The 19,594-nt window shown below is 46.0% G+C and overlaps 1 protein-coding gene across 3 annotated transcripts in view; it reads left to right on the top strand.

The window, feature by feature from the left end:
* Positions 1–19,297, top strand: part of CCDC50 (coiled-coil domain containing 50) — a 43,135-nt gene extending 23,838 nt beyond the window's left edge. The window contains exons 5-12 of one of the 3 annotated variants that reach the window (XM_075761243.1): positions 2,731–2,848; positions 6,528–7,229; positions 9,019–9,125; positions 9,717–9,761; positions 10,311–10,415; positions 11,348–11,427; positions 12,466–12,563; positions 13,508–15,006. In XM_075761243.1, the coding sequence (XP_075617358.1) occupies positions 2,731–2,848; positions 6,528–7,229; positions 9,019–9,125; positions 9,717–9,761; positions 10,311–10,415; positions 11,348–11,427; positions 12,466–12,563; positions 13,508–13,527 (1,275 nt within the window). In that variant the 3' untranslated portion in view covers positions 13,528–15,006. Of the gene's footprint in view, positions 1–2,730; positions 2,849–6,527; positions 7,230–9,018; positions 9,126–9,716; positions 9,762–10,310; positions 10,416–11,347; positions 11,428–12,462; positions 12,564–13,507 lie in introns of all 3 variants that reach the window. The other 2 variants (XM_075761242.1, XM_075761241.1) reach the window with 2 other exon arrangements.
* Positions 19,298–19,594: the final 297 nt, after the last annotated feature.

The following is a 19,594-nucleotide window of genomic DNA, read 5'->3' as shown; positions in this document are numbered from 1 at the left end:
GTTCTAATTGGCTATGCACTCTGAGATCTGCTTGCTTTCTCAAGTGCAAGAAGACAGGTACTACTTCTGGGAGAATCCTCAGTCATGATTTCTTCATCTTTGGTGCAAAGACTTCAGCAGGACCCTTAGACCAACCATCCATCCATCTCTGGCTTCTCCATTACCTTCCTTCAATTTAGTCTTTCACAGCCTGAACACCCTGTTGCAGTTTCTTGCTGGCAGGTTTCTTTTGTGATTTCAGAATATTGCTCTGCTGCTGTTGGTTGAGAGTGGGCAATGCGATTTGTCCATGGTGTTCTAAGGGTTTGGCTTGTTGATCACTTGATTGTGTCAGCCTGTCAGATTGGGGGTTCAAGAAAGCCACCGAGTGGAGGAATACCTGTGTGAGCCTGGAATGTGGCCCCATTTTCAATTACAGATAATTTCCTGAAAAATCTGAGTAGCCTTAAGATGCTCAAGAGGTACCTGGTGGAATTTTCTCTATAGGAAGAGTTTGAACCACAAGGCTGTGTTTCCTGGAAGAGCCTGAAATAAGAATCTGTCCTTGCCTGACAGATGCATGAGTTTGCTTTTGCAAGACCTCATTTTCTTTTTATACCATTAATTCCAAGCAAATACTTAAAGGCTGCCCAGGATATGGAAGGGCTTCCGAAAGGAGCTTGTGCTAACGGGCGGGAGGAACACTCTGGCTAAAGAATTTGTGCTATAAATGTGGCAATCTGTCTTACTTCTATCAGGAAGGCAAAGGGGGTGCAATACTACTCGTGTTGGCTGTGGGAATTTTTTTTTAAGAAAGGCACCTTTCCTTCCCGCTTTCTGTAGCGAGCTGCTGGGCTGTCAGCAGTCTGACAACAGGTCCCTGCAACCTGTCAAACAAGCGTGCTGACCATTTTGTGCTGTTGGGAGCAATCTTCAAATAAATGTGACTCAAAGCAATGAGGAGAAGTCATAAGTATTCTTTCTCTCCCTGCTGGTATGTGGGAAGTTCCAAGCGTGGCTGAAGTGTAACTGGACTGAGGTAGGCTGCAGCTGGTTACCAAGGTGTGGCACTACCGCCCATCCTTGCAACAGGACTTCTGGAGAGCTTGAATTGATCCTGCTTCCCTTCCAGCATTCCCTAAAGCGTTATTTCTTTTGGATGGGCTCCTGTGCTGATGCAGAACCTGAGCAACATGAGTTGCTGCACAGTGCCCCAGAGGTTTGTCAGCTGGCAGAGGGACAAACATCAGAGCCCCTTCTGTAGCCCTTGGCACAGCATCTCTACACGTACCCTGCAGGGCGTCCTGTATTACATCGGTACTGGCCACACGCTGGGCTGGTCTTGTATCTGTCACACGTGAGGGTGTAGTAGCTGCCGAGTGTATGTGATAGTGCTCTGGTATCAATAACTAGCAGCACTATGCCAGTGCTCCGCTTGAGGCGGATCCAGTCTGGTGCACAGGGTTTTTAAATGAAGTGCTAAGCCTACCTGCTTACAAATCCAGTCTGTAAGAAATGGTATGTGTGGATTTACGAGTCCTAAGCTGTCTCAGTCCTGGAGATAATGTGCTTAAGCCCATATATTTATAGACTTACTGTACTTGCTAGAAGAGGTTAACCTTGTCAGGGGAAGGAAATTTTTTTTTTTAAAGATTCTGTGGCATCCCCAGGTCCTCCACAAAGCTGGTTACTGAGCAGATCTGATCTGAATCCTGAAATAATAGTTTGTACTTGAACACCCATCCAATGTCCTCCAGTGCTGGCTTTGCTCTGGAGGGTGCTGGCTCTTAGTCCACATTTCAGCGATGCCTTTCCTGCCTGCGGTGTACACTTTACATGCATGGCTCTGTAAAGGTCCTGAGGCTTAAATAAATATCATCCACAGGGCTAGCATGCCCTGGTATCTTCCAGCTTCTCTTCCTAGCCTTGGACTGACTCGCTTCTGAGCCCCAAATGAGCAAGCCCTAGGGAGCTGTTTGCTGTTGCTAGGCCTTGTTGATCCATTAGTCATCTCGAAGGAAAACCAATTAGGAAAATGGAGTGCCATTCCTTTTGGTCTATCTACCAAAACTGTGACAGAAGATGGACGGCTGCAGTCCCTGCAGTGCTCCTGCCTTGTGCCGAGTCCTCTCTTCCTAACGTCCCTTTCGATTTTCTTATCCTTCAGCCTCTGCCTGTCAAATTGATGCATTTCCCTGCCTGGCATCCTACAGTCCCTGTAAATTACAGCTAGTTTGAAGTGAGTTCATGACTTGTTCTAGGAACTCTTTCCAGTCAGAAGTGCCTTCAGCTGGAGACGGTCTTTTCCTCTGTTTTTCTTTCCCTGGTGGAGTCCAGTGGGGAGGTCCAGCCCACTCGTGTGAGCGGCTGTGTGCTTGTGTGACTTTCAAATCCTTGCTGAAAGCCCAAGGTTGCACACACAGTCCTTTCTGCATTGCTTTGGCCATTAGTGCTGTGCTGGCTTGTGTGCAGGTTGGAACAGGAACCCACGAGTCTGCTGCGGGGTTGGAAGCTCAGTGGTCGCCCTGGGTGAGACTGGATGCTGGTTGCTGAGGTGGTCCCTTGTGTCAGCCACTAAGTTAGAAGCCCCATCCAGCCCAGGGACTGAATTTGAGAGTAACCCTGTCATTGCCACATCTGAAAAGCTAAACTATCAGGATTTTTATAATTGAATAAAGAATTTGAATAAAATTAATCTGGAGATATTTTTTAGAAGGGATAGGTAATGTTTATTTTCTTCCACCTCTACAGGACATTGCTCGTCTCCTACAACAGAAAGAACTGCAGGAAGAAAAGAAGCGCAAGAAGCACTACCCAGAATCCCACGGACACACAGTCTATGAAGATAGCTATTATGCAGAAAATGGAGGTATGTTTCTGCTAGATAAAGGGTCAAGATCACGGCAGCATAGGTGAACCTGGTGATCTGGCAACTCCATTTAGATTTCCCTTATCCTACAGTCCTGCATTCAGCACTGTAGCATTGCATCAGTTTCCAGGGTCAGACTTTTTTCTAGAATCAGGAAATATTTTTTAAAAAAAGAAGACAATTTTATAAATTTTGATGTCCTAGAAGATGGCCTAAAGGACAGGGGTAGGGGGTGTGTGTGTGTGTGCAAACACACCCATGCATGTGTGTTTTGAAAGAGCTTGTGGAAAAAAACAGTAGCTGATGGTACGGATAAGCCACAGTTACTTCTGTGTAACACCACAAGCATGTGGGGGGAGAAATGCAGATGCAATTCCACACTTGCATTCAAAGAGAAACATTTCCATGTGCTCATCTGCAATGCTGATACAGCTACGTGCATAAAGGAATAACTGCTGGTTCATGGAACAGCCTTTCAAAAATAACTCCTTGCAGGTATGTATCCAAGCATTAAAATTAGCACAACTGCTTTGAATGACTTACTGAATAACAAAGTCATCTCTACAGAATGTCTGTGCTGTGATTATCATCTGGGACTGTACATTGTGGAAAACATATGACCCACAGCGCTGTATTGCTTTCTCTTGGTCCGCTTTTATGATTGAATACAGACCTTCTTTAAATCGGGAGGAGAGAATTGGGGTGTGTTTAATTATGGAGCAATCTGGGGATGGCTTTGCTGTGCACTGGTGGTGGTTCTTGTGTTCTTTCTTCGAAAAAAGAAAAAAATGTGGTGGGTAAGAGACGGGATGCTTTTGATTAACAGATTGTGAAGATGAAGATCAAACCTCTTATTTCTCTTAACATCAGTGCCATTGGCAATTTTAAATGTCTTTTATTTGAACTTACACAAAGTATTTCAGTTTCAATTGGGAAGAAGTTCAAGATGGCCAAAAAAACCCCACAAAGCACAAAGTGCAAAACAGTAATCAAGTAGAAACTTCATGACCCCAAGTTCTGCTACGTGTACAGAGCTGGCAGAGACTTTGATCTTGGAGTCCTATGGCCAACCCACTTCAACTTTTCAGAATTAAATAGGGCAAGTCCCTGAAAAAATACTGTATAGGTAATAGCATTATGATGCAGAGATGGTAGGACAGGATGGATTTTTGTGTAACAGAAGTCAGCTGACAAAAGCCTGTGACTGAACTGAGACTGTGGTGTGGATTTGGAAAGCAGGATGTCTTGTGGGCCTGATTTTAATTCCTGCAATAACCTGTAGTCTCAGAGGTGAGGTAGAAGGTGTTTTGCCTGACCATTCATAGTTGTGCTGGTCTTGATCCGCGCTCCTTAAAAACTAGAAATGACTGGAGTGGATTTTGATGCCTGGATCATCCAGTCCATTGATCTGGAGCCTCTTAAATACTTCATCACCATTTGAATAGGCATCAGCATCCTCAGTTTGTATTTTCTTCATTACTTGTGAACTTAAACGGGGGGAAAAAAAAAAAAAAAAGCCTTTGCTTTGTTTGGGTTTTAGTCTGTCATGAGACTGAATAAAAATTTATCCACATCCAGGAAGAATGTGGGTTAGGGCTATTGCTCCAAAGCAATCTGAGCTCTTAAAAAGTGGAAAAATAAACATGAAAAAAGGCAGAGTTCCTCCCAGAAGTGCCTGTGCCATGAAAAACATTTCTGTGTTCGCTCAGTCACTTGCTGCTTGAGAGAAGAATGCCAGGATGTATTTACATGGCCCCTGCAGAAGGTGCCGCAGGAACCAGCGCCTGCTGAGGAGTTAATCGCCCAGAGATACCCCAAAAGCAAATCTTCTGCTCGGGTTGTCTGGCATGGTTGTGTTACCTGCAGCGATGCTTTCCCAGCATGGCCACGCTCTTCTCTTTCATGATCTCCTGCTCTCTGCTGCTGTATTTATTGAGCTTTCCTTAATGACAAAATCCAATTAATTCTTAGACTCTTGTTAATATTGTTCAGAAACTGACTCTGGCTTTCAGGCTCTAGTCTCCCATGTTCAGTAAGTCACTCTAGATTGTTTTATTGGATATTTGTTTTCTGTAAATCATGTGAATGATTTAAAACTGAACCGAAAACCAGCCAGTTAACTGGAACTGCTGTGGTTACTCTTACTGTTCTTGGATTTTTAAAAATATACCTGTTCTGGATAAGTCACACAAGGTGGATTTTCTATAGGCTGTATTTTTGCTGGCTCTGAAAAAGTTTTTTCTGAATAGAATGACTTGAAGGGAACATTCAGTTTTGGTGTGTTAGTGGAGGTTTTTTAATGTGCGTGTCATCACACCCTCTTCCCACCCACCCCCCATCCCCCCCCAAATCTAGATGATTGTAAGGAAGGCAGAGCTATTTATTAAAACAGAATGCAGTTCATGTGCAGTGAAATCTATTTTAAATATTTTTAGATACTGTAAAAAAACCTCTCAGCAGTGGAGAAGGAAAGTCTTATGCTGCTGGCTTGGGGTTTTTTTGTGTAGCTCTGTTTCAAATCAGCCTCTGCTTCAAGGCAATTTTTTTTCTTCAGAAATATGCTGTCATTCTGAAAATCTGCTGTAGAGATACAATAGTTCAGTCAGTGCAATGATTTTTTCTTAGCAAATAGGTTGATTGGCGAATAAATTGATCAGCAGATTGTATGCAGGCAGACTACTGAATCCTCATAGCTGTGTCAGGTTTATTACTGAAACGAAAAGCAAAGAAAATTTCCACCTGCTTTCTGGAAAGCACGGAGGAAACAACCCCGCCAAGCTGCTGAGTAAGCGGCTTTTCCAGCTACAGTGCTGAGGTCAGGAGCCTGGGTTTTGTGAAGTCTTATCCTGTCTTTAAGTTTCTCTAGCCCTCTCTTGCAGTCAAAGCCTAAACTTTTATTTAGACAATGAATAAGTGCGGGCTGTGAAACTTCTGAGTCTGCAAGGGATATGTGACAGTCTGGTGGAAGATATTTGGATGCTGCAGCTATCCATCATCTTGTTCTTGCTTTTTTTTTTAAAAAAAAAAAAAAAATCCAATCCCACTTGTCTCCTTTTTCTTCTGCTTTATGTGGGCCTTTCCCCTGTTAGGTGAGGCTGTTTTTTCTGATGAAAATCCTTGTGCTGAAGCAAGGGCAAGGCACAGGTACTCATAAGCCAGGATGCAGTCTGACCCTCTGCTCAGCCCCTCCTGGCTTTACACCCTCCCCATTGCCTCTCAGCCTCACCTGCATTTTGCACCCTTCTTTGCAAGCCCTTCTCTGATGGTTTCGGTATCCTGCAGCAGTGACATGTTACCACGAGACAAGCTGCTGCTCGGGCTGATTTTCAGCCCCAATAACATCACATTAAAAGTCCTTCAACTCCATATTGGCTTGCCCTTGTCTTAGGAGGTGCTTGGACACACTTTTGGGCTGGACCTGTGCTTTCTGCTCCAGCCCCGCTGCCTCCTGTGCTGCCCTGCTGCTGGCCAGACTGCCATTTCGCTCTGCCCCCCGTTATATCCTGCAAGCATTGTATCCCTGTTAGTCTTCTTTCTGCTCCCGTCGTGCTTTGCCTGCATTTCCAGCTTCTCCTTGCATCAGGCTCCCTCATCTGCATGCTGGGAGTTTGGCCTCGCTGAGCCACCGTTAACCCCCGCACTACTAACCCACTCACTGTTTGTCCCCCCCATTGCTCAGAGCACCCCCGGGGTGACCCCAGAGAGCAGGTTTCTGAGCCTCACAGGGCACGCAATGGTGACAGGCGCACGCACTGGCACAGAGACCACCGAGAAGCACCCTCACCTTTGTCCGGTGCTTCTGAACGTGCGCATTCCACCTCGGAGGATCGTCGGAGGTCTCCTCAACTGAGTGGGGCCAGCAGTGGCCATCAGCAGGAGTGGAAATCAGCCAGCCAGGGAAGGTCCAGGAGACATCCCAGCCTTGACCTGGAAAGAGAGGCTGAGCCTGGTGCCTGTGACCACAGCAATAGCTGGGAGCTGCAGGAGAGGAGAGCGGCTGGCAGGGAGAAGGCTCGGAGACCTCTCAGTCTTGATCTGGAGTCAGAGCGTGGACTCGCGGACCAGGCACGGCGCAGCAGAAAGCCAACAAGGCAAGACAGAGAAAAGCACCTTCCTCTTCTTGAGATGGAACTGGAGGCTGAGCAGGAGACCTGGCATCGGGGTGGCAGTCAGCTGGTGCACCCTGAAAAACACAAATCTCGTCATCAGGGCCACTCATCGCGCAGGATGGTGCATGACGAGAATCTCCGTGATGCTGAATCTAGAGGTGATCATAGGAGGGGTGAGGAGAGAGACTGCAAAAGGGCAGGACGCAGGAGATGCTCCCCCTCCCCACACGCTGTGACCCAGGGGAAGGTTGGAGATTGCCAGCGAGACTCAGGTAACCAAGTGATGGGGAAGGTGTACATACACGTGGGGATGGGATGGACCTTTGTGTGCCACATCCTGGTGTCTGAAGTCTGTGTTGTTTCCTTTGAAAATGCTTATCTCCAATAAGCCTGCAATGTGTGCATGGTGAATCCTGCCCAGGTTTCTCCCTTATTTAGTGAGATTCTTCTTACCCATTATGTTCTGTGTTCTGTGGCATCAGAGAGGGTGAGTAAGAAGATAACTGTTGCAAATGGTGCCCTTGGTTTTAAAAAAAACACACACAAAAAAACTCAAAACCAAACAACCAGATTTTGTTTTCATGATATGTTTTTGTGCTGTGATCTCCTTGCACAGCAGAAGAAACAAACAAACTAACAAAACCCCAAATGTTATGATTACACTTGTATTTTGTTGATTTGGGCTGCTGGGCTGTGAGGACAGCTTGCTTAAACACTAACAAGCCAGCAATTTCCATCCACTTCTTATTGAAAACCCTGCTGGCAACATAATCAGTTCACTTTGGGCAAAGTTCAGTAGTGGCACTAGGTGTCCAACTGGGCTCTGCTTGTAAGATGGGGTTCTTTGTCAAATTCTGTACAAGTGGATTTTTCTGGGAAACATGTACCTGTGTAGTTCTTCTTGTTCAATAATGCTTGGAGACTGGTGAACTTTAAAGATCCTTATCCATCTTTCTGCTTTTAAAACCACACTAGGGGTGGGAGTGACCTGTCTCTTAGTGAAAGTAGGAGTTTAGAGCCTTGGCTCTGTCTGTCACAGCATGGGAAACTTGTGCTTTAAGCCATCTAACTGGTCTTCACTCGGGTGAGATGGGGGTGGTAATGCGTGTCTGTCTCTGGAGATGCTGGGAGAATTATTCTTCGTCTTCATCTTGCAGAAATTTTCTCTAGGGAAGTAGGTGTTCATCAGATCTCTGTATAATATATATAATCAGTAGGTTGTGATTTGTTCTGATACAACGTGGATCCGAGTGACTCAGTATCCCATCATATTGAGTCAAAGTAGCCAGAAGCTCACATCCCCTTCCTGTGGGCTGTGGTCATAGTGGGCTCTGTGCTCCCCTGAGGCTGGGCAGAAGTGATCTGGAAGGAACATTTATTGTTGTCTTCTGAGCAAATGAAGCCTGGCACCGATCAGCGTGTGAAGAAAGCTCAGCCTTGGGCTGGCCAGCAAACAATTCCTGGAAATTTACTTTTATTCCCCATAGAGGTAATACTGTACAGGAGCCTGTACTCAAAGCAAGAACTGAACCTTGTATGAACTTCAAAAATGTTTACTTGGCTGTTTTCTCACCGTGAGTTCATGGGTCAGCCCAAGGAAGCAGTTGTCTGAAACCTCATGTGAGCCTGTCCCAGGCAACCTTTGCAGCCTGTGCCGTGCCAGTGGTGTGTTCACCGCTGACTCGGTAGCAGTGCTCCGCTGTGCTCGTAGCAGATGTTGGGCTGTTTTGTCAGTGTGGCTGTATCAATGCGGAGTATGAAAAATTACAATTCCTTTGTTAGCATTGCTGTGTCAGTAAAGACTGCTTCAGGGGACATGGCCTCTTCAGCCATATAGTTGCATTTGTCATATAAGACATGATGTGTCAGGGAGGTTTCTCTATGCATATAGAAATATCTAAGGTGTGTGCCGCACCTCAGCTGAAGGTGCTCTCAAACCAGCAGTCTGGCAGGTACGCAGTTGTGGTTTCTGCTCCCCTTGAGCGGGGAGATGGTGAGGATTTCCTTACAAAAGCATTTGGAAAATGGTTGAGTTGATTGTTTTCTCTCACAATTTTTTAGGCACTAAGCTGAGGGGGACGAATCAAGCCATGTATGATACACCCCGAAGGGAACAGGAGTTGTCTGATGCAGAGATTGCTCGGAAGCTGCAGGAGGAAGAGCTCCTGGTAAGTAGAGAGGGTGCGTTAGTCAACTCGAAGGAGCTAAGGTAGCCAGCAATGGCAACTTTAATTTGCAAAGCTTTTATATATGTGATTGTGACTTTAAGACCTAAGATCTTGTAACTGCATTCTGGTAATTACCTTTGTTTCCCATACATACACGCACACACACAGAGCGATAGCTGGCATCCAGCCAGTGGAGCTCTATTTTCTGAAATAACACCCCAAAATTAAATGATCGAAGCAGAGTGATATTAAATGAAGGTTTCCAGGCATGTAAAGATGGTGTGTAGTCAGTGTGATCAGCCCAGAAGTAAGACAGGCCCAGTGCCCATCTTTGAGAGAGAGGGCAGCTGGGTGGGCAATGGCAAATACAGGAGGGCAAAACTCAGCTGAAAAGCTGAAACGACAGTTTGGTGTTGGGTTGTGAGGCAAGTGTTGAGCTAGCTAAGTATATTTGGGGAGGATGGTAGTGTATTTGTATGGGTACCTACTTGCCCTGCCCAGTAGGTTAAGGGGTATGAATAATTCGGAAGTGTTACTCTTGTCTCTGTTTTTTACCGTGCGCTGCCCACCCCCCCCTTTTTCTTTTCCCAGGCTAACGAGGCAGATCAAAAGGCAGCTCAAGTAGCCCAAGATGAGGTGAGCACGAAGTCAGACATTTGTGGTACTCCTTTACTTGTGGAAACTGCTAAACCCCACTTGTCTCCTCTGACCCTGTAATTGTTAGTTCCCCCCCTTGTAGTGGAAACTCAGGGCTCCAGTGGGGTTTGCACCTAGCTGGTTCTCATGTGCATGCTTGGGCTGGCCAAGCAGGGAGTTGCTCTGTTGCAACCGTGGCAGAGGAAGGAAGTTCATGGCTGTGTATGAGCATCTCTTGTAATTGAGCCCCAAGGGAGACTATCAGAGATGCTGTGAGATGAACACCCCCCCCCTCCCCATTGAAGGAAAAGGGATAAAGGGCAGAAAGGCTCTGCAGATGCAGTTCTGGCAAATTGGGGATCCACTGGGCATGTTGCATGTAGTCAGTCTTAATTCTGCTCTGTCACTTGATTTCTGATTGCAGATGGGTGGAATCCTGGCTTTGCACCCTTCCCATTCAGCAGCTGTCTGTAGGAAAGTGTTTAAACAAACTCAAACCCAGAGGAGCAGTAATACAGTCTGACACACTCTCTGTATTTTCCCTTCTAGGAAATTGCCCGACTCTTGATGGCTGAGGAGAAAAAGGCTTTCAAGAAGGGGAAGGAGAGAGAAAAGTCTTCCTTTGAAAAGAGGAGGCATGATCAAGACTGGAAGGTATGTCAAGCTTCAGGAGATGCCACAAATGAAGTGCTAAAATGTTATTCCCATTTCCAGAGGGAAGTGAGGGGGTGTGGTGAGAGCAAAAGGAATGATGCAGACCCGTGCATCTGAAGGGTGTTGCTGCCTGTTATTCAGCTGCTTCCCAAGCCTTTCAGAGCTACCTCCTTGGTTAGATGCTCTTTGGCTTCAGTGCCAAGCAAGGTAAGCCTTGGAGATTGGTGCTGGATGTCACAGCACCTTGTGGCCTCCCTCAGGTGCTTTCAGTCCTCCTGGTGCCCAACCTTCCCTCTGCTGAAATCCTTACTGTAGTAATAAAAGCAGTAGTTGGTGTGCTGCAGGTATAAGGACAATGTAGATGTTCCAGTTGTCATTCTGCTTCATGATAAAATTGGCTCTATAGTGAAAGTATTGAGTGTATCAAGCCTAGGTTTTTGTATTAGTAGTACTAGAGAGGCTTGGCTAGCTGATGTGGAGGGTGATAGGAAACAGATTTCAGGGTCTGCACTGGTAAGGCGCTAAAGGGGGTGTTGTGTTAATCTTGGGGCCAGTTGGAGGTAGCTCTGATGTTTTCAGCCTTCTTACTGTGTTTGAGCGGTTGCAGGAGCACAGCTGTGTGCAGCTGGTCCCTCATGCTCCACCCAGCCATGCGCACAGTCATTACACACTGACTGCGTTCGACCCCAGCTTTGGGACGAGTCCCCCAGCGCTGTCTCATATTTAGAACAAAAATTGAGTTTGGCTCAGCAAGGCTGACTTTCATTTACTGGAAACTAGTTCGGATACTGCCGTTTGCACGTGTCTGGCTGTACCTAGTTGTGTGTATAAACTGATGCACGAAAGGACTGCATGGAGCTGTGGCAGCCTCAATGCACTGGCTGGTGTCTTGCAAGGCACGCAGATGAACTGCTTTCCTTTCTTCCCATCAGCATGATGCAAGCGAGTCCACACGCTCAAGGTCAAAAGAAGGGCCTGAAACTCAGCGACACAAAGGCGACAGGTCTTCAAGGTGAGCTTGAACTGGCTACTAAAAATGGGGAAATGCAGTCAGGAAGCTACTCAGGACCTGAGTCCTAAGAAGGAGTTGGGGGGTGACCAGCCTGACCCACCCACAGGGGGCTTGGTAGAGAGCAGAGGTGTTAGCACTGAGAAGAGATGGAGGGCACAGAGCTCGTGAGGTGTTCAGTGACGTGCGTCACTCGCTGTGCTCGTGGCGTTTGTCCACGTCGGTGTCTCTGCTTGGTGCTGACAGAGATTGATGAGCTTGTGCAGTGACATTTGTTAAATGACAGAGAAGTATTGAGAGGGTTAAAGAGCTTCTGGGGATGTGAAACCAAATGTCATCTCTGAGCAGGAAGGAGTAATCATGATGCATTTACATAGCTGCTCCCTTGGGTTCCTGCTCCCCAGTTAAGCCCTGTACACTGCTCCTGCTGCTGTGTGTGGACACCTCTCTGCAACCAAGTATGTTGTACTTTTGGGGTGCCTCACTCCAGAGCTGATGGGAACGTGCTGTAGCCCAGTGCTGCTTTTGAGTCACTTGGTACCCTGGCCTGATGCTCCTCATGAGGGAACGATCCCTGGAAGTGACCCCAGTGGCTTTGATTTCTAATCAGCCTAGAAATTCTTGTTGAATTTGCAAAAGAAACAACAAATGAGATGTGCATATAGAGACTGAGAGAGATCCTGTGAACATATTCTGGAGTTAAAACTGTGCAAGCATTAAACACTTCAAAATGTCACTCTCTTGAGCGGGGTTTGCATCAAGCTTCATAATGGAAATTTTTTGTTTCCTGACAATGTGAAACCATTATCAAATGAAAGTGGTCCATAAGGAGTAGTAGTAAATACTGTGCATTTCTCACTGTGGAAGGAGTAACAGGCTGTGTGCAGAGGAACTGGTCTGCAGGTGGGAAGTCTGGGCGGCCAGCCACAGTTTGTATCAAACTGACAGGGACAGACCAGGCAGCTGAAATGTTGCTTTTGCCACACTGTTATGCCATTGAGGTTTTTTCCCCAACACTTTTTTTCTCACTGTGCTTAGCAGGTCACAGCCTCTCCTTGATGACTTTGAACACGCTCGATATTACACAAGCCAGCCCAGCCCCTTGCGCCAGACCCCCAGACCTGAGCACTCTCCTAAAGGTAGGATCAAGCCCGTGGTTGCTCCACCACCTGGGTTATTGTGGGCTGTTTTCCTCAAATAACCAGCCTGCAGGACAGGATGTTCGAAAGAGGGGTGCTAATAGAGAGGAGGAATGGATATTATTGCCCCAGCAGGGAGGCGATGCTATTCAGTGTTCAAGTTCTACTTGCTGAGCAGGCTGAGAGATTAAAAAACTGAATAGGTTTGCCTTGAGTTTGTCAAATTGCTCCCTGCTTGTCCTTTGTGATCTCTTAATGATAAATGACTGTAAATCCAGGCAGCAAATGAAGGAGAAATAACATGAAGACAATGACATGATGGATTTTAGGTGACTCACTAGTATCAAACAATCCAATACAAGACAAAACCTCACAGTTTCACCTGTCTGGCGGGTGGATGGGATGATCAGACAGAGCTTGTCATGAGAACAGGCTTGTTTTGTTCCTGTAGCATCTCCGCACTGCTTTGTTGGCTCGTTTCCTGAAATCGCTAGGCACAAGAGCAGTGTGGTTAGGGTCGCCCTCCCCATTTTTTTTTTTTTTTTTTAAATCCAAGTGCCAATTGTCTGAGTTATCTGTATAGAGTCTCTGCAGGGGGAAGGGGGCAGCGGGAGTTTGATTCGGTTGCTCAGATTTCTTCCAACTCTACTGATTGTGACTTAAACATGGACAGTTTTGTTACATTTTCTTTAGTGAGATTGTGAATGTGGTTGCAGTGCTGTTCACAGCCTAGAAGAAATGCAAATGCCTGCCTGTCTTGTGGACCTGTCCTTCCTTTTGCTTGCATAAAGTAACAGACAGTTACTTTTGCCATTTGACTTTACCAGTACCCTGGAAGTCACACGGACATCCAAGAGGGTAGGACAAATAAGATGACTGCAGGTAGTATTTTCCTCATCAGGATCTGTCCTTACAGATTTTTTTCTTTCTGTTTTGCTTTCCAGGTTCCCGTAGGAAGCAGTAAACTGTGCTAGCCTTTGCTTTGGTACTGACTCTTCTGTAGCAAACATTACTGGATTTGCCAGGCAACTTTCTCGATTCTTTACCCAATGGGAGGTACACCCTCCACTCCCAGGATCTCCTCTTTAGGTGTCATCATATTAATAAGGAACGCTTGTTCGTTTCAGTTTCTTACTCCTGTGCAATCACTTAAGCAGTGCAGTATAATCTAGCCGCCACTGAGCTGTGTGAATCCACTAGCTGATTTAACAGCTCGCTCTTAGATTGTTTTGAGTCTTTCCTCTTTTATTTTTAAGCTTTGGCTGGGACCTTTGACAAATAGGCATGCACATACAACAGGGAGGAAAATCCAAGAAATAAGTTGGATTATGGCAATGCAGCAGAACATCAGAAGTACAAGTCCTTTCCATGTTAGGACGACTTAGCAAAGAGAGTTACAAGAGGAAATGTGTTTCTTCCTGTGCTGGATAAGACAGCTGAGCCAACCTGAAAGAGAGACTGTCTTCATAACATACACCAGCAAAAGCCAGAACCTGGGAACAGTGAGGAAGAAATTGCTTATAGAACAAAATTTCTTAACTGCTGTATTTCTTTCTAGGGTTTCCAGCAATTTGGGTAGAATGTGTAAGCAGGCATTTAGCTCCAAGATACAGGATAGAACAGTTAAGAGGAAGTAAAATTTCAGCTGAAATTAGACCTTGTGTGCATGACTTTTAAGACATGCCAGGGAGTTGATGAAGCTGTGAGTTGTGGATTGGGAAGAATCACACAAACAGATTTAAATGCCTGAAGGGATCTCTGTGGTCACCTGCTTTGAGCTTTGGTGTGGTAGAAGCCAAGGAATTTCACTGAAGCCAAGTAGGAACTACAGTAACTCCTAGCTCTGTTGCTGATGCACTTGAGTACAGTAGCTTGTGTGTGAACCTGCATATGTCTTGGAGACGTGGGACTGAAGGAGGGCCATGTAGGCATTGAGCGCTGAATCCAACATCTACTGTTACAGACAACTCTGAGCTAGACGCAGAGTGCCGAACAGTCCACACAGTGTCTGTGCTGACTGCCTCCCCTCTACGCTGCCCCTGTCCAGGACCCCAGGCAGACTCCAGTCAGGATAAAACTATTGCTCTCTAGGGCATAGCAGGGTCTGTGAGAATAAGTTGTCTGTATAGATTTGCCCATGCAGTGATTTTATTTTTTTTTTCATTTGATGGCTTGTTTTCCCTCCACTATTTAAAAACCATTCTTATCTTGCACAAACAAGTAGCCATTTCCCTTGGCCTCCTCTCATTTCAATTCTTTTGTCTTGTTAATATTTTTTTTCCGTTTTTTCAAGTGCATTTTTAAACTGCAAAACCAAGCATCTGGATACTGGCTTGGACTTTGTGCATCCAGTCCAGGCCGGTTATTCATTTGGCAGTCTAGTTCACAGCAGTAAAGCCTGGCTGCATTGCCCCTGCAGCCCAGCTTCCTTACTGCCCGACCCCGAGTCTGTCCTTTGTCTTCTGCTGGCAGCCGCAGTTCTGCTGCTGGGGTTGCTGGGGAGGGAGACAGATCTGTGACTCACCCTCATCGCCAGTCTGCCTGGGCAAGTGGCCGGACAGCTCTGTAGAGCTTTGTGGAGAGCACATGCTGGTATAGAGCACTGATAGGAAATCAGAAGAGATTGTGGCTCTCTGATCTTGTGCTGATGCACAATTCAAGCTCCAAGGCAGCTGTAAGGCTTTGCCCTTGGCTGTTGTCCTTGGTCAGGATAGTTACTGAGGCAAATCGCTAGGAAGACAAGACAACTTTGTCACCTAAGTTGCAAGGGCATCTTTAATATCACAGCATAATCCCTTGCCTTGCCTTGACCAGCAGCTCAAGAGACCCATCTCCTACCCCCCCTGGCTGTTGGCTGTTCTTCCTACCTTCACTACCTGTGAAGAACCAGTTAACCCCTGACAGACCTCTGCTCCAGGCAAACACTAGCCAAAAGTTCTGTAACATAGGACTTTGTGCATCGGCAGCATCCCGTTCGCTGCCTACCCTTGCTTCCAGACCGTGAGCTTGCTCACCTGCATGAACCCTTAAGTGACTCGCAAGCTCTTGCTTGCTGCTTCTTCTCAGGAAATATCCCAGCCAGCGGCTAGATTTTACTGTCCTTGCCTTGTTCCCTCTTCTAGTTCCATCTCTGTCCATTCAGAAGTGTTAATGTTGTTTTAAAGGATCTGGAAAAAAACAACATAGACTGTATTTTTTTTCCTTTTTTTATTTGATAACTTGGGCCAATGTGGCAACCTCGTCTGCAATTATTTTATTTTGTAAAGATTTATTTTTGTATTTCATGTAACAGTCAAAATTTCTACTGCTAAAAATGCCATTTTTTCCATGGGTTTTTCCCCTCCATTGCCATCAGAGTCTTTATTGTGAAATGGATGTCTGGTGGGGTTTTATGAACTAATACTTTCTACAAATACCCTAGTCCAGGCTCGGCTGCTTGTATCATCTGGTGCAATTGTGAAAACCAGGTGGGGAAAAACCCTGCCACATCAGAAAGTGGTTGTGCTTTGTTCTCACTGTGCATGGGGAAAAATGGTCACCCTCTGCACAAGGCAAGGGGAGATTGCCAGCGGGGCATTCGGTGCTCCCTGGGCCTCTGTAGCTGGCTGTGATGGGCTTTCTTGTGCTGCAGCTGGCTGATGTGGCTTCTGTCTTGTCTTTAATCGGAAAAGTCATGAAGGCCCTGAGTCTGCTGACATTTGAAGAACCTGTTAATTCAGGAGGCATTTGTAGTAGTATCCAAGTTGTTGACTTCAATGGGAGCGAGTGGAAATTATATGGGAGAAAACTCTGGTTGATTTTGTTTGCAAGCGGGGTAAAGTCTGTGAACACCTCAGTGCCTACTCTGTGGAGCTGCAGGATCTCCTTAATGGCCTCCTCAGGCCAGCCAAGCTCTCCAGCCATGGCACCAAGAGACGAGAGCCCAAGGGAAGGATCCCAGGAGCATCTGCTGCTTCCTTGGATGCCTTCAGGGAGCACTGAATGCTTTATGGGCTGCTTTGCTCTAGTCCTTACCTTTTTATTCATTTGCTGTCCCTTGCAAGCGTTTCTCCTCCCGTTTTATTTTTCTGTAGCCCTTGTGAAAAGGGAGCCCTGAGGTTTTGTTAGAAGGGGCTGACCCCTGCCTCCAGAGAGGGGGGGGAATGCTACAAATGGTAGCTGAGGAAAGCATGTAATAAATGAGGTATAAACAGAGCAGTTGTTCTTCTAATATCCTGTGGGCCTCATGCAGTCAGCAGGTTAGAGACTTCCTGAGGCAAAGGTTGCAAGTGGACTTGCATGTTTGCTAACCACTTTTGGAAGGAGATTCCATGGTCCCATTGAAGTCAACAAGAGTTAAGATCATGGATGAACAAAGGAGCCAATTAATCTTGGGGCTCAGGCCACAGTTCTGCTGAGAGTCAAGAAGATGCAGCTGTGTAGGCGAGATGCAAAATCAGCACCTTGCTTGTGTGTCCCTGGAAAGAGGCACAATGAAGTTGATCTTTTAAAAAGAAACAATCAGAGCAATATTTCCTTTCTATGACAGAAAAATGTTGAAGTAACTTTATTTTTTCCTTGTCTTCTCTTGCCAAGTTTCAGTAGCTTTGCCTATGGTTTTGCTCTGGATTTAATGGCATGTCGGAGCCCTTGCTGAGACCCTTGCCCAGGTCATTCAGGTCTTGCGTCCCTTTCTGACTCTGTGCATATACAAGGCAACAGGCACCATGTGGAAAATTCATCACCGTGAAATCCTGGCACTTCCTAATCTCCATAGTAGGCACACCTCACCAGCAAGAGCTCTCGCCACCTCCTCGCCTCCGTCCGAAGCACAGTGGTCTGCAGAAGAGAGGTTGGGCGAACCTGAGTGATCGTGCCTTACATGCAGGGATACTCAATGTCTTCAGGCTGATCTGAGTCACCTTGCTATGAAACACTGTCTTAATGTGGACTGTACAGCTTCCTGCAGCACGAAGCGGTGGTTGTCACGTGGATAGACCCGACAGGCTAATCTCATCTTTTTTTAAAAGAACTTCATGGGTTTGAACTTAGTGGGGGTGGGAGAACAGCAGCTGTTAGGGGATAGATGAAATCTCATCATTGAATTTCTCCCCTTGGGGAGGAAGGACAGAAGCTACAAATGCTGCAGTCTGCTTCACTCTGTAAAAGGGATCTTGTATGTACAGTATTTTTATATCTCTGCATTCCCACCTGTCAGGATTTGAATCAGGATTAATAACATTCTCTTAGGGGGAAAAAAAAAAAGGATTTTTATTTTTACAGTGCTAGACCTTTGTGCATTTTTTGTGCCAAATTACCGCCACCGTTACATTCTGGTGTTTTCATTCAGTTTATTGCTATTGATCAATGTGTATATTATATATTTTTATTATCAAGGATTTTATTTTAATTCATATTAACCTGTATGCAAACTAACTGTGGATTGCTAATTTATATATAAAGGGGAGTACTTGGAGACAGTGTGAGGATTCCCCTACTTAGTTTACACTCTTGTAATCTAGTGCAGCCAGTCCATGAAACTCATCGCTTCTTACACGGAATGACCTCCTGGGTGTCTGTCACCCCGAGCAGATTGCTCCTGCTGTTCCTCCAGGCAGCGCTGACGCTGCAAGGCTGTGAGAGATGCAAGAGGAAATAAAGCACAGCTCAGAGCAGGGACTGATGGGTGACTGAGCTCTCTGCTGTCCGGCTCCTGGCAGTGATGTCAGGGAGGGTGTCACTGTCTGGGGCTGATGGTGAGGGTTACTCTGCCCTGTATCCTCCCCAGCTGATGGACAGTGTTGGTTTTGCCCCACTCTCTCAAGATGCTCAGTGCTTAGTTTTGCAGTTGCTTTTGCAGGTGGGTGTGGGATAGAGCGCAGAGGCACGGCAGTGCCCCTCGCATGAAGTATAGCACAGCCACCTTGTGTCTCTTTTGTTTCGGAGGACAGGCATAAACCTACAGAGATCCCAGTTTACCATACTCTTTAAAATACGTGCCGTAGCACACTTCTGGCCCTGTAAATCTGCTCTGGCTGTGCTGCCCGCAAGTGCCGCTTGGAGTGCTATGCCCAGGACAGGCTGCAGGACGCAGGTTTTGTGTTGAGAAGCTGCACTGCCCTCAGCTTCTGGGCTGGAGATACTATCAGCCACCTCCTCCCCGTGAGTGACACAGGGCAGGGCTTAGCTGTGCAGTTTGGGCTCTTCCAGGACAGTCCCAGAGAGGACAGTGGCACATGCAAATGAGTATTTTTCTACTTTACAGTAAACAAGTTCCACTGTATCAGTGTTCACTCTAAGTAGACTCCACGGTGTGTCTCCACCTGCATCTGTGCACTGCCATATAGTTAACTGCCTCAGAAATAACTGCAATTGTCTCATTTAGCTCTCCAGGATAAACTTTCAGCCTGTTGAATCTAAATATTAGCCATGTGATGAGATGGATTAGTTAGAAGGCTTAAATTCTTCAGAGCCGCAAGCATACACTGCATTGCAACAGCTAATCCTTGAATATAAACTGCGCACTGACAATAATCTGTCTATGCAAGCCTAGTTTTTTTATCTTATTTTTGACTGTTCACTCTATAATTTTATCAGGTTTGGCATAGAACTTCTGAATGACATTTAACCAAAGTATCATGTCTGTGTGTGTATAGCATGTTTTGCTTCATTTTCCTGAATTCTCATTGAATGTAAAGGGAACATTGCCTTGCCCCATTTTGTTCAATAAACGCTGTATTTTGTTATCCACCACATCCTTCTGTCTCTCCGTGTGCTTTTCTGGGAACACTGAAGTGGGTTGCACAAGAGCAGGAGAAAACAACGCTTCGTTCCACCCTTGGCTGCTGGAGCTTAGCTGCTTCTACCAATAATTGTTTTCTTCCACTGTAATAGATGTAGCAGAACAACAAATTTATATTTAACTTGATTAGTTTGTGGCCAGAGATGGAAAAAAAGCTGTGTAATATCTTGGAAAGAATCTGGACTGTTTCATTTCCTGAGAGTGTGATACTGAAAAATAAAGCAATGTAATTATTTGCAAGGGTAGGATA

This window comes from Balearica regulorum, chromosome 9 (genome assembly GCF_011004875.1).
Source record: "Balearica regulorum gibbericeps isolate bBalReg1 chromosome 9, bBalReg1.pri, whole genome shotgun sequence".
NCBI lineage: Eukaryota > Metazoa > Chordata > Aves > Gruiformes > Gruidae > Balearica > Balearica regulorum.
The sequence above is the reverse complement of the archived record's forward strand: the minus strand, read 5'-3'. Positions and strand labels throughout refer to the sequence as shown.